Raw genomic sequence first — 15000 nt, 5'->3', positions numbered from 1 at the left:
AAATTAAATCTGTGTGAAACGTGGCAATAATGCATGTTTATAAGGGAAAAATCTATAAGTAAACACTATGATTCTCTAGCAAATACATGGACATTGTATTTCAACACATAAGGACCTGCACCTTGACATGAACACAGAGAATGGAAAAGTAATTAAACTCCTCTTTTTAATTTTCCTTCTTAAAATTGCTAAATACAAGGCACAAATACAGTTTCCATACAATCAATTACTTACACAGCAAAACGATTCGATGAGATGAGATGAGATGAGATGAGAACTATACCGGTGGTCTAGCATGCTAACCCATAGTCTACAACCCATAGTATATTTCATATTAATGCCCATCATTTTCCAAACATAATTGTTTTTATCCAAGCCACTGGATTCCATTCATTTCAGTATGCTTTGAAAATAAAGTCGATATCCATGACTTCTTCTTACCATTGCAGTGAAGTTTAGCTTAATTTTACAGCTCAAGTTTGGTCGCGTTTTAACAACTATGCAAGAAATGCAAAGATTTGCTCATCCCAAAACGAAATGGTCTGTGTTAAAGTACGATATGTTGCAGTCTGAAGCTGTGCACAGGGGCGTCACACCAAATTCTGGACCCTGGGTACAAGGATTCACTGCGGGCCGAACCCATGAATGTTAACTATTGAAAAATAGCAGATATACAAGCTCACAGCGCGGCACCGAGTGCCGCGCTGCGAGCTTGTAGATCTGCTATTTTTGAAAGATCGTGAAAATGTGTGCCAAGAAACCTATGTTTCCATGTCAGTGATGCTCAAACTTTTTCATGTGAAGGACCCCCCATCTCAAAATATTTAGTTCCAGGGCAAAGCAAAGGGCAAAGCAAAATTTGAGTTACAAATGTTCACTTAAAAAATACATATATTCAAAGATTTGCGCACATTTTCACGACTCGGTGCCGCGCTGTGAGCTTGTATATCTGCTATTTTTCAATAGCTAAAGTTACTAGGGCCCCTCCACCTTGGGCCCTGGTAACTCAGTCCCACTTTCCTACCCCTTGTGACGCCCCTGGCTGTGCATATTGATGGTGGTTTGTTATCATAATCTATTACATTAAAATCATCCTGAAAACAGTGTTGGGAAAGTTCACTTAAAACATGTTCAAGTTCAAGTTCAAAACTTCTAAGTAGTTCATTTCATAGTTCATAATTACACATTTGGAACTAAAGTTCATGGTTCCCCAAAATTAACTTAGTTCTTTTTAGTTATTTTTTAACCATAATTTTTTAATACTTTTGGCTTTTCAAATGTATTTCTTTTTTTAGACGTTGCTGCAAGCTATTATTTGTCAAAAGTATTGACAAAGTGACAGCCCATATAGAACCACACACAGCAATTATTTCATCCAACTTAACATTGAGGTGCCCACAATATTTAGGTGCCCAATGCCCAGTCTTCAATGCCCAAAGTCCAGTCTTCCGCGCACATCTGCATGTTTCCACATTGGTTAAAATAGCTGATCTACAAGCTCAGATCAGCTATTTTTGGCATGCAACACACGTCATACGACTAAGTATAGTCAGGCTCTTGGGAGATAACGAAACGAGGCGGAGACTCACACACACACACACACACACACACACACACACACACACACACACACACGCACACACACACACACACACACACACACACACACACACACACACACACACACACACACACACACACACACACACACACACACACACACACACACACACACACACAGCGCTTCATTTGAAGAGAAGCACCCAGCTGCAGACAGTACCGCTGCTCACGTATCAACGCTCCTGCGGTCTGCGAGTCTGGAGCATGTGAATACAAAGAAAGACGACCGCGGCGCGGACCGCCGCACAAACGGGTCGACGAGCGCCGTTCACGGACGTCGGAATGAACGCGTTCGTCAATAACGTTCATCAAGCGGAAACAAAGAACGTTCAGTTCATGTTCGCCAAAATATGAACGTGTTCATGAACGATCGTTCATTGAACACGTTTGGGTACAACACTGCCTGAAACTAGAAGAGGTGCCAACCTGACAAGCTGTCATCTGAGTCGTCCTCGTCTTCATCCTCCTCAAGGTCGTCATCCTCATCGTCGTCCTCGTCGCCCGAGTCGTCTGACTCCCTGTTGGCAGGGAGACCGGCTGTGGGAATGCAAATGCCAGGAATGCCAACCCCGGGGATGCCCACGCCTGGGATGCCCACCCCGGGAATCCCAATCCCAGTCTCCCCTCCCCGAAATAAGTCCACCAGCGACTGAACCAGATGGTTCTGAGAGAAGCCTTTCCAGGCGGCCATGGGGTCCGCTGGTCCCTGTCCCTGTCCTTGACCCTGGCCCAGCCCCATGACTGGTGCCTGTGCCTTGACCTTGGGGGTCTTGTTCTTTCTGGATCCTTGGCCCGTGGCATAGGGTGAGGTAGTGGCGGGCCGCGCCAGAGGTCCTGCCTGGGCGGGCGATAGGGTCCGACTGCTGCTCCTGCTCAGGTTGACGGGCATGGACCCGGCATCAGAGTCACACGGAGGTGGCTTGCCCTGCGACGAGGAGTCCTTGCGAGGTTTGGTGATGAGGGCCAGCGGCGTGTCCTGAGTGGTGCTTTGGATGACTCCGTTGGGGTGGTGAGGCTCCGGGAGCCCCAGAAGGGCACTGGAGAGGAAGAGGTTGGAGTGACTGTTCGGGGGGAGAGGCGGGACGGGGGGAGGCGGCACCGCATACGCAGACGTCCTCCTGGGTGAATTGTTGGACTGCTGCTTCCTCCGATCGGCTGGGAGCGCATGCTGCCCGTGGGAGAGTAGACCCTGGGAATGGTGTGAGGGAGAGAGCAAGGGAGTCAGTCACAGGCCGCAGGAGGGGGAAAGAAAGAAAGGGGGGGGAAATGAGAAAAGAAAAGAGACAAAGTGGAAGTGCTCTAGCTGTCGATTTGCATCACTGTTGATTGTTTGAGCAGGTGACAAACTACAATGGCTAACAGTAGAACAGCTAGCTGTGCATACGGCTGATACTGAGAGACAAAAAGCACAGTACAAATACCACGCCGCAACGAAACCGTAATGTTCAGGAAAACAGACGAGAATTCCACTGTAAAACTGTGATTACTCGTCTCCACATTTAAGAAGATCTATCGTCGTTATCTTCATGCACCTGGGTTTCTATAGCATGTTGGGCTTTTTACACTGCTGGCAGGTTTGGTTCAATCTGTGTTTAAGCAAACATAGGTTAGGCTTTGACATCCACATTCAACTAGAGGTGATGTGAAGTGAAACAGATCAATTTCACAGACCATGAAATACAGTACAGAACCCAAACCACAGGGGGAACTCTCTCTCTCTCTCTCTCTCTCTCTCTCTCTCTCTCTCTCTCTCTCACACTATCGGTGAAACAAAACAGGAATACAGACTCTCACTGAATATCTCAATTGTAATACAAATTATCATTTGTATTACATTTTCAGCAACTACTACGATGAAAGCATGGCAATATTTTTGCATAATTTAATTTTAACTGACAAGAAACCCAAATGTATTTAAACAAACGCAACGTCTGCTTGAGCAGAGTAATGAGGCTCAAAATATCAATGTTTACATTCTGAGGCTGTACCGTGCTGTAAGAGAAAATAAAATGGCAGCCTCTTTGTGGAGCAGGTGTATTGCAATCAGTGGTGGTGTGTGATGTGAAACTATTGCGACCAGGCTGTGTGTTAGTCTGTCTGTGTGTGTATGCATAATGATATGATATAGTGTATGATACTCTGTCCATTATAATTCAATACAAACTTGGCACATGATTTGGGGGTAAGGACAGGACCTCCGCTATTGATTTTCGTTTAAACCGGTCAAGGTCAAGGTAACTGCCCATGTCCAAAGGTTGAGCCCTATGCTTATACATATAGGCTAAGTCCAAAACCACTCACACATACTCACCATACAGTCCAGTATATCGTTGTTGTCAGGTGGAAACCTTTCGTTTTGTATTTATCATTTTAAAAATGATTTAAACTAGTGAAAACAGCTGATCTACAAGCACCCAACGCCTCTGCTATTTTCACTAGTTTTGTGCGACAGTCTTGTGTGATGAAGCAGAACTTTACTTTACAAAGAAAACATACAAATGTGAAACTTGGAGATACGAGGTTTCTGCCCGACAGTGACGATATAGTGAGTTTTTACCATTTTGCTGTCCAAATGTATAGTAAGAACCTACGTGTATACAGTATGAAAATATATATATATTGATCTAATGTAAAAATGACAAACACCGCATCAAGTGAGCTAGTATGTCCTTTTTCCCCCTTTTTTTAGACCAAGTTTTGACTGTTGACTATTGCAAAATAACTGCTTGTAATGTTTTCATTTTTCCAATGGACTGTCCAGCTTTAACATCACCATCTCCAGAGGAACTGCTGACGCTGTAATTCTACCAATGTACTATTTTCTGTGTACTATTATATTATATAACGTGAGTGTGGAAAGAGTAACTTGTCAGCAAGTGGCCCATTTGAGACCAAATGTTATATATTTGTACATGAAGCAATAGTTAGTTGGCTGCATCAGCTACAACATATATTTTATTTAAGACTACATACTGTAGAATCAAAAACTATCTTGGCAATAATATGGTAGGCTAGGTTTCTGCTACTGGTTATAGTTATCAAGTTATCAACCATCCAGTGTTGTTTTTGACAACAGATTTAGATTTTGTTTTAGTCATAGGGCCCTATTATGATCCAGGTCTTATGCATTTTTAAATACTTCAAATGCTGATCTACATCTGCACGTTGTGAACTTGCAGATCAGCTATTTGAAATATTTAAAAAACAAAAACAAAATAGTAAAAAAAGGCAAAGAAGTTAAGGCATAAGGCATAAGACCTGGATCATAATAGGGCCCATAGTCTTTTGAATAAAATGTCATTTAGTTTTAGTCATAATTTAGTCACCTGAAAAGTTTTAGTTTTAGTCAGATTTTAGTCGACTAAATATCATAAGATTTTAGGCGACTAAATCTACAGTTGATTTAGTCAACTGAAATGTATTTTGGCAGGCCTTGATGGCATCGTAATGACTGATTTTACAATTGGTTGTGGGCTGAAAATAGCAGATCTACAAGGCAAGCTCACAACGCGTCGCAGTGCGACAGGTTGTGAGCTTGTAGATTTGCTATTTTCAGCACACAACACCTGAGAGCAACTAAACATAAAATGATTCTCTTCTCCACTAGTCCCTCCCTAACGTTTTAGTCTAGTTTTTATTTTGACGTTTTAGTCATCACAGCTTAGTTTTTATTTCGTTTTTATTTAGTTTTCATCAGTGAAAAAAACACAGTCGACAAACATTTTACGTCATAATTTTAGTCAACGAAAGCAACACTGCAACCATACCTGCTGTTTGAGTCTGAACTCGTTGATTTGTGCAAGCGAGGCCTCCAACAGCTTCTTCTTGCTGGCCTTGTTAGAGTGCTGAGGCGGCTTCAGGGGAGGAGGCTTCTGCGAGCCGGCGGCTACAGGCGAGGTCAGAGCAAAGGGTTTCGGGGAGGTAGATAGCGTCGAGCGGGGCGGGGAGGGCACGGACACGGGCTTGGGGGAGGAGCAGAGGGAGAGGGGCAGGTGCTGGGGGGACGAAGAGGCCAGCAGTTTGGGGGGTTTGGGAGAGGCAGTGCTTTGGCGCGGGGCCTTGGGGGAGGAGGTGGTGAGGGCGATGGGGGAGGCGGAGGGGGAGGACTCCCAGCGGGGGTGGGTGAGCAGGGCCAGGGGCTTGGAGCTGCCCGCCAGGCCCGTGGACTGGATGACGCTGAAGTGCTGCTGCAGTCCTTCAGCCCAGGGCCTGGAGCCAAGTAGGGCGAGCGGTGCCGTCTGGGAGAGGACAGGCGGGGAGGGAGAGTGGGGCAGTGGCACCAGGCTTGGGGGATTGGAGGATAAGTAGTGGGGCTGGCTGTCTCTCTTGCCCTGGGGGTCTGCTGTCCTGGGGACCCCAGGGTGCTGTCTGTCTCTGGGTCCAGAGGGTGGCATCGCAGCCTGCATCATGGAAGGGGTTTAAACATCAGGTTTCATTCCTGAGTTTCATTCAAATTGATTATGTCATATTTCCTGGTATTTTGATCGTCTGGGCCCAACAGTTCAAAACTTCTAATCCCTCTCCAAGTGGATCAGATTCAGATTTTGGATGGTTCAGAACCCCAAACCAGTGGGATCACTTTGATGTCCAATCTGTGATCATAGATTTTTTTATTTTTTTTACATTATTCGTTTTTTATGTTAAACCCATAGAGCAGTGAAGTTTGACATCATTTACACATCCTACCTGGTTCGCGTTTTTTCCCCCCCATTCTCAATTCCCATAGACTTTTTTCATATTGCGTCATATAAGAACTGTGTTCCAATTATAAACAATGATCTCAGCGGTTTGACTCATATGGATATGAAGAATCAACTGATGGTGAGAAAACGCTAATGTTAATCTCGCAGAATTAGTTACATTTTCGCTAGAAACAGACTGTTTCAAATATGAGTGACTGACTATCATAAACCATACAGAGCCACCTCCCCGACAATATCGCGGAGAGCGTTTGTTTATTTTTGGACCACAATGCTTTAGATTTAGATTTCAACCACTTTAACCATTATAATATTATTTTATGCTTTAGCTATTGAAACATAGCAGATATACAAGCTCCCATCGCGGCACCGAGTGCCGCGCTACAAGCTTGTAGAGCTGCTATTTTTTAACAATCGTGAAAATGTGTGCAAATCTTTAAATATATATATTTAAAGCAAACTTTGGTAAATCTTTGCTTCTGGGGGGTACTTGGAACAAAATATTTTGAGATGGATGTCAGCAGTCAAATACATATATTTCTAGTGGTTCTTGACATTAAAACGTTTGAGCACCACAGATCACAGAAACATATGTTTTTCAGAAAACCTCTAGGATTTAGAAGATATTTGTAGGTATTTTTCAGGCCTAAATGGGTTCATGCTTTATTATAAAAAATCATTCAAATCTATTTTTTTTTTCTTTCTTTTTTTTTCACTTTTTCTTTCCCACTAGCCCATATTATTGAACTCTTGGGTCCTGGGGTATTTTTTTTACCTTTAACTTTTTCTTTAAGCGCTTCTCTTTCTCCGAGTCAGACACCTCGCTCTGTTTGTCCTCCTCGTCATCGTCGTCGAGCTCGTCGTCGTCGTCATCGTCGTCGTCTTCTGCGAGGTCCTCCAGGTCGCTGCTGAGGGAGCCGTCGCTCGAGCTGTCTGACGACGTGCCCGAGTCACTGTTGCTCACCCCACAGGTGTCTGTCTGCTTCTTGCGAAGCTTCTACATTAGGGATGGGACGATATGAACATTTCATATCACCATTATTGTGACAAAAGAAATCTCGATTTACGATATTATCATGATAATCAAAATCCATTATCCTGGGGCAGAACAATTTGCCCAAAAAAATTGCAGATCTACAAGCTCACAACGTGTCGCGGTTGCGACGCGTTGTGAGCTTGTAGATCGGCTATCTTTTGGCATAGACATTTGATAGAGAGTGAAAAAAAGACCCTTTTTACCAATTATAAAAGGTTTAAGTGGTACCGGATATGCAGCTCGGCACATAGATGATATCACAATAAATTAAATCTCCACGATACGATTAACGCGAGTGTTTTTTATCACAATAAACCATAATATCGCTTATCATCCCATCCCTGGCTATTCTACATGTGTTCCGGGACAAAGCACAGAGTCGATATAACTGATATCTATTCATATGTTATCTATTATGCTCCGCTAAGCTAGACTTCACTACACTGTCAGTCAGTAAGCCTGTTATTCAAAGACGTGTGTGTGTGTGTGTGTGTGTGTGTGTGTGTGTGTGTGTGTGTGTGTGTGTGTGTGTGTGTGTGTGTGTGTGTCATGATTATTGTGACCCAAAAATAAAAAGGGGATTCATCCATTATCCTGGGGCAGAACAATTTTGTCCAAAAATAGCATATCTACAAGCTGCCAGGCTTGTAGATCGGCTAATTTCACGACAAATTTAAATCTCCACGATACGATTATATTCACAGCTGTCACGATTATGACATTTTACATGACGATTAATTGTCACTCAAATAATTGCGATTGACGATTGAATTGTGTTTTTGTCGTTGACAATTACATTAGTTTGTCTTTTAGGCTTTGAAGTTGCACATGGCAATCATGACACATAACTTAAATATACAAAGAAATTACTGGCATATTTAACTTTATACTTAAAATAGAACATTGATAGTGGAAACTGGAAATAGCCGATCTACTTTTCTAAAGTGTTTGAAACCATACTAACATTTCTTAACATGGAAACGATTACGAAGATTATACAAAATAATTGCGATTACCTCAAATAATTAAGATTAGACGATTATGTAATAATTGTGACAGGCCCAATTGTTAGTGCTCTTCATCACGATAAACGATAAGGATTATCGTCCCATTCCTAGTACTGTACGTGGTACTACTAACCTTGTCTTTAGGTTTACGGGACATCTCTGCTGGGTTGATCTGAGGGCTGCTCCGGTGGCTGTTAGGAGGCTCTGGGTTGCTGGCTGGCTTCAGGGGCACCGGGACGGGGGCTGGACTCGCAGAGTAGCTCCCTGCTTGTGTGGTGGGGGAGGACACCCCGCTCCCATTCACCGCCCCATTCACCCCTACAGACATAACAGAGCTTTACATCAGCCCAGGGGCGTCACAAGGGGGGGGGGACTGAGTTACTAGGGCCCAAGGTGGAGGGGCCCTAGTAACTTTAGCTATTGAAAAATAGCTGCGAGCTTGTAGATCTGCTATTTTTTGAAAAGTCGTGGAAATGTGTGCAAATCTTTGAATATATGTATTTTTTAAGCAAACATTTGCAACTCAAATTTTGCTTCTGGGTGGTCCCTGGAACTAAACATTTTGAGATGGGTGTCTGTGGCCAAATACATCTCATTTTGGGGGTCCTTCACATGAAAAAGTTTGAGCACCACTGACATGGAAACATAGGTTTCTTGCACACATTTTCACAATTTTTCAAAAATAGCAGATCTACAAGCTCGCAGCGCGGCACTCGGTGCCGCGCTGTGAGCTTGTATATCTGCTATTTTTAAATAGTTAACATTAATGGGGGGCCCACAGTGAATCCTTGTACCCCAGGGCCCAGAATTTGGTTTGACGCCCCTGCATCAGCCCCATCTCCTCCAAGAACAGACGTATAGTCACACAAAGGCTAATGCAATATCTGGTGTTCGGTGCAGAAATGGAATTATGCAAAAAGAAAAGACAACGAAATGTATTGATTTATCCATGTATCTCATCAAACATGCAGGCTGCACACATGGCACAGGCTCAACTCAACGAGTGGTTGACATAATAAGAGATAAATTAAAAGATACTGTTGAATTAAACGAGAGAGGAAAGGAGAGAGCAAACGAGGGAGAACGATGGAAGGCAAAGGAGAGAAAAATAGAGGGAGAGAATGAGAGAGAGAGAGAGAGAGAGATTGGTTGACAAAACCACAGAGGACTCAGGACTCTCACTGAGTCATTAAAAGCTTCTATACAGAAGAGATTTCATCATCACTGGACAAAGAAAATAGATTCAGGTTTAGGGCGAGGAGGAAATGAATGAAGAGGAACACCAGAGCAGGAAAGGAAGAGCACGCTCGACTGTGATGACAAAACAAAATATTCATTCATTCACATCGTTTAGAAGTTACACAAAACCAGTTTTCTTTTGCCCCAAAGCTTGAATGTAAAATATGTTTACTTTATTTGCTTTTATTCCGCTGGATATAAATTAAAGTCAGTGATGACAAATTCTCTTTTAACATTCAAGTCGTGCGAGCAGAACAAATGAGCCATTTCCTGTATGAGCTTTATAACGTCATGGATCAATAAGCAATATGCAGTGATGTTATGGCTAGTGTATGCAACATGTAAATGACATGATGCAGTGCTTAGTAGTTTCATCTGAGGACTTGTTTTTTAGAGCGAGAGAGTCAGGGATAGAGAGAGAGAGAGAAAGAGAGAGAGAGAGAGAGAGAGAGAGAGAGAGAGAGATTAGGGCAGATAGAAAGAAAGATGACATTCCCTTTAACATCAGCATTCTGGGAGATTTGTGAGAGCAGAACAAATAACCTGTTTCCTGTATTAACGCTCAAATACCTGGAACGCGCCCGAGTCGCGTTAGATTTTAACCACTTTAACCATTATTGTATGCTTTAACCTTAGAAAAATAGCAGATATACAAGCTCACAGCTTGTAGATCTGCTATTTTTGAAAAATCGTGAAAATGTGTGCAAGTCTATGAATATCTTTGACCCGATCTTTGACCCGACTACTAAATCCTTCCTCTAAATCAGTGGTTCTCAAACTTTTTCATGTCAAGGACCCCCAAAATTACAGGTATTTAGCCACGGACCCCCATCTCAAAATTTGTTGTTCCAGGGACCCCCCAGAAGCAAATATTTGAGTTACAAATGTTCGCTTTTAAGACTTGCAAAGAAAAATCATGATTTTTCAAAAATAGCAGATCTACAAGCTCGCAGTGCAGCACCGATGGTTAAAGTAGTCAATAATCCTAGGCCTAAATGGGTTAAGTGATATCACTGCAGGGATCAATAAATGACATCATCACACCTTTAGGGGGGGCACGGATGTTCTTGCTGGGCGTCCTGCTCTGGACAGGGCTGGCGCTGTGGTTGGGATGCATGTGGGGGGCGAAGAACGGAGGGAGGCCAAGGAATGGAGGGAGAAAGGCAGCCGCTCCCCGCCCATGAGCCTCCGCAGCCCGCCACCACTCTGAGGAGAGGAGAGGAGAGTTTAGATTAGGACTGTCACCATTATGACATTTTACGTGACGATCAGTTGTCACGAAAATAATTGCGATTTAATTGTGTTTTTGCTGTTGACAATTACATTTCTGTTTCGCTTGTAGGCTTTGAAGTTGCACATGGCAGATATGACACATGACCTAAATATACAAAGAAATTACTGACATGTTTGACAGTTTGACATAAAAAATATCTGTCACATATATATTTTTTTATCTGTATCTTACCGTCCACTTGAATGGAGACAGATATTTTTTATCTGTTTATCTGGCCCAGTGGGAATCGGCCTTTTGTACTTAACACATATGGTGCCAACCCCGAGTTTCCCGAGTTTGTATTGGTACTAGTGCTGTGCCAACCCCGAGTTTCCCGAGTTTGGGCCGTTTTTGAAAAAAAAAAAATTCAATTTTTTTTTTTCAAAAAATGTTTTTGGACCTCCAGAAATGTATTAGGCATGATCGCGATCGCGAAATTGCATGTTTAACCCCCATACCAACCCATTCTTTCAAATATGGCAGCCATGTTTGTTTACATCTGAAGAAAACATAATGGCTGATAAATCATGAATGCCTGAACGGATTTCCAAGCGGATTTTTTTGTTTGAAAGCTGTGAACAGCATCTACACACGTGGTGCATCATCTAGGCATGGGCGTGCACTTTTTACACACTTGCACAATTACATGGAAGTCTATGGTAACCATGGCAACGCGAGACATTGAAGAGAAAAAATCATTGCAACATAAGTGTTAAAAAAGAACATTCATAGTGGAAATAGCAGATCTTCAAGCCCTACAACGCATCGCGTTGTGAGCTTGTAGATCTGCTAATGCCACTATTTTTGAAGATGTTTGAAAATATATGGACATTTTTGAACATGGAAACGATTATGATGATTACGACAAAATAATTGTGATTATGTCAAATAATTACAATTAGACGACTATGTAATAATTGTGACAGGCCTAGTTTAGACATGTGAGCATTTCACCAGTGTTTCAGTGTCTGTTGTCCTACCAGATAAGGCTCCTAGCTGGGGGTGGGCAGCTAATGCAGCTGACATGCCCAGGGAGCCCAGGCCTCCGAACTCGGGCCTGCCCGCTGCAGTGGTGTAGATGGCTCCGAAGGCTGGGTGGTTGACCAGAGGGAAGGCACTTGACAACGTGGAGCCAATGAAGGGCTGCTCTCCTGCAAACAGACGGCCTGCGGGTCACACAGAGGAGGAGGAATTGAAAAACATCCTGCATGAAAGCGGTTTTGGCAAACAGATGAGTTTTGAGTGCAGTCCGTTCATCAAATGCCATCTCCATCCATTTGCAACTATATCTGAATTTTGAGACATAATCTGCAGTGCACTGTCCATCTTCCATTCTCATCCACTTGAAGGTCTTACACAGTATGTGTTTTTTTTTCAACCTAAGTAGCGGTCTGTTCTGAAAGATGGTAGAGCTCTCAACTAATGGTTCATGAAACACATCATAAGAGCCTCAGCTGGGTACTCAGGCCTCAGACATAACCAAACTGCAAAAACCTTTCATTCATACGTGTATGTACAGTATGTATGTAAACACTTCACCTTGCAAGTCTGACTCCAATATTTTTCTCACAAAGACGCCTCCATGCCAGGGATCCGTGCATATAACATACTGAAATATCTACTTCCTATTTTCTATTTTCTTAAAGCCTGTGCACTATAAAGGACTGCCACAGACATGATCCTATGTGCATCAAAATGCATTAATGCAGTATATAAAGCAGGCCCTAATAAGTTATATAATGGACACAACATGTCCATTGTTGTGTCCTATCAGACCTGTAGCACACAACAAACAGTCAAACAACTGTGAACATGTGTTCATTTTTGTTGTAACAGTCTTGTGGCCCCTGACTTCTAGTCATTTTACAATTGTGGCCCCCTGCTTCATCTAGTTGAATACCCCTGGTATAGGCTAAGGCAGTGATTCCCAAACCTTTTAGCTTTGTCCTGGCTACAAGTTTGATCTACAAGCTTGTGAGTTTGTAGATTGGCTATTTTCTTCAACATTTGTTTTCTAATGTATGGAATTTCTTTGATTTTTCTATGTTTCTATATTTTAAATGTTTTGAAAAAATAAATAATTAAAAACTAAATATAGGAAACAGAAAATTAAGGGACCCATAAAAATGTGTCTGCGAATGGGTCCTGACCCAGTGTTTGGGAACCAGTGGGCTAAGGCACTTATTTTTTTTATTTTATTTAGCATTTATAGCTGATAGGGCAGTAGGGAGAGAGAGACAGGCCAGTTACTGTAAGTGAGTGCGAACCCGCAATGTTGGGGTGGATTACCGTGGATATAAAGTCAAGACACTTGTGTCCCGATTGTGTTTGTTTTTAACGGAATTTAACGGAACTAAAATCCTGTAAAACACATCTAGTCACAAGATAAGCCACATTATTCCTATTACATTGTTTGAGAGCAAGAAGCGTCTTGAGATGCCAGAATGTCTTGATGATGCCATTAGGGAACAATGCTGAAGCTGTGTCTTTGACAACCAAAGTGCTTGTTTGTTTCATTGCGTAGAGGACACATTCACTCTGAAATCAAATCACCAAGCTCTTGATACAGGGACTTGCAGGGTGTGAAAGCTGGTTGCAAATGGTTTGCTCATGTACGCTGTGTTATTGTTGTTTGGTAAATGGTAAATGGTGCATTTATATATCGCTTTTATCCAAGGCGCTTTACATAGATTATGCATTACATTCACCCATTCAAACACACACATTCATACACCGATGGCAGAGGAAACCATGCAAGGCACCAACCTGCTCACCGGGAGCAACTAGGGGTTCAGAGTCTTGCTCAAGGACTCTTCGACATTAACTCAGGGGGAGCCCGGATTCGAACTGGGAACCCTTCGTGCTCTAATGACGGTTTCTCTACCCCTGAGCTATGCCGCTGTAAAAGTATGAATAAATGAAAAGCCTGCGTATTGTTTGCAGTGAAACCTAAATGTGCATTCACACTGGACGCGATAACACATAATCTGGTTATTCTATTTTAAGTCATCTTGCGAAATCGCAATATTTCCACCATTCTGGGCAAAAAGGCTACATATTTTTTTGATGTTGCGTCTTTATATTGACTTGACATTGGATCGCATTGCTAAAAAGAAAAACAGTGTCCGGTGTGAAAGGCAGCTAAAGGGTTTTTGCTCGTGCTCATTGCTTTGGAATCAACAGGGTTTTTTTTTCCTTTCCTCAAGATAACAGTGTTTACTATTTAAACAAATACAGTCACAGCAGCTTGTGTGAGGGCTATGATAGACTGCCTGTTTCTCTGAAGCAGTCGAATAATTTACCTATATTTATGTATTCTTTTCTGTGTCAGTATATCGTCGTTGTTGGGTGGAAACCTCGTATCTCCAAGTTTCAGATTTCTATGTTCTTTCGCAAAGTAAAGCCCTGCTTCATCGTACAAGGCCGTCGCACAAAAGTAGAGAAAACGGTAGATCTATAAGCACACAAGGCCTCGCGGGGCGAGGCGTTGTGTGCTTGTAGATTGGCTGTTTTCACTAGTTTGAAACATGCAAAACGAATGGTTTTGGACATACAAGATATGCATCCCAGTGACAGTGACAGGATGAGGCATTTGTGGTCGGGCAAAAGGCATTGTGTCGTATAAGCAGTATAAAAAAAAGTACAGCCTTTTCTGTTCTTTGGGCGTTCAATTTCAGCACAGAGGAATACTTCATCAACATCATCATCGCCTAGCATTTTCCTGAGCACAATCATTTCTGGCAGGGGCGACTGCTACGTATTACCTTCTCCCACAGTCAGATGCAATTTGGTCTGAGCATATTTCATGCAAATTCAATTTCTATTCCAGGAGAAGGAGAGCGAGGCTGCCTGGTGCCCCTGCACGAGTCAGGTAATACACATGCATAAAAAACTGATGACTGAAGAAAAGAAAGTGTTGTTCAGCGAGCATGGGAGAATGTCAAACTACTACAAGCTTGCACACGATACAAAAAAAAAAGAAAACCTAATGGAATACAGAGTATCTCAGCTAATGCAGTCCGAGATCTAATTATACAAAGAGAGGATCCTTTAATATCTCCTTATACCGGGTTGCCAGTCATCTTCCAGACCCAAAATCTCTTTAGAATACTCTTTACCGTCATT

General features: G+C 42.6%; 1 protein-coding gene across 5 annotated transcripts in view; it reads right to left on the bottom strand.

The window, feature by feature from the left end:
* The window catches only part of baz2ba (bromodomain adjacent to zinc finger domain, 2Ba), a 134043-nt gene that overhangs the window by 33115 nt on the left and 85928 nt on the right, over positions 1-15000 (bottom strand). For all 5 annotated transcript variants that reach the window (XM_080730562.1, XM_080730565.1, XM_080730563.1 and 2 more), the window contains exons 4-9: positions 11856-12041; positions 10647-10808; positions 8497-8681; positions 7096-7317; positions 5388-6020; positions 2047-2809 (exon numbers count right to left, since the gene is read on the bottom strand). In XM_080730562.1, the coding sequence (XP_080586688.1) occupies positions 2047-2809; positions 5388-6020; positions 7096-7317; positions 8497-8681; positions 10647-10808; positions 11856-12041 (2151 nt within the window). The remainder of the gene's footprint in view (positions 1-2046; positions 2810-5387; positions 6021-7095; positions 7318-8496; positions 8682-10646; positions 10809-11855; positions 12042-15000) is intronic.

Source organism: Nannobrachium achirus, assembly GCF_963921795.1.
Source record: "Nannobrachium achirus genome assembly, chromosome: 7".
Classification (NCBI taxonomy): Eukaryota; Metazoa; Chordata; class Actinopteri; order Myctophiformes; family Myctophidae; genus Nannobrachium; species Nannobrachium achirus.
The sequence above is the reverse complement of the archived record's forward strand: the minus strand, read 5'-3'. Positions and strand labels throughout refer to the sequence as shown.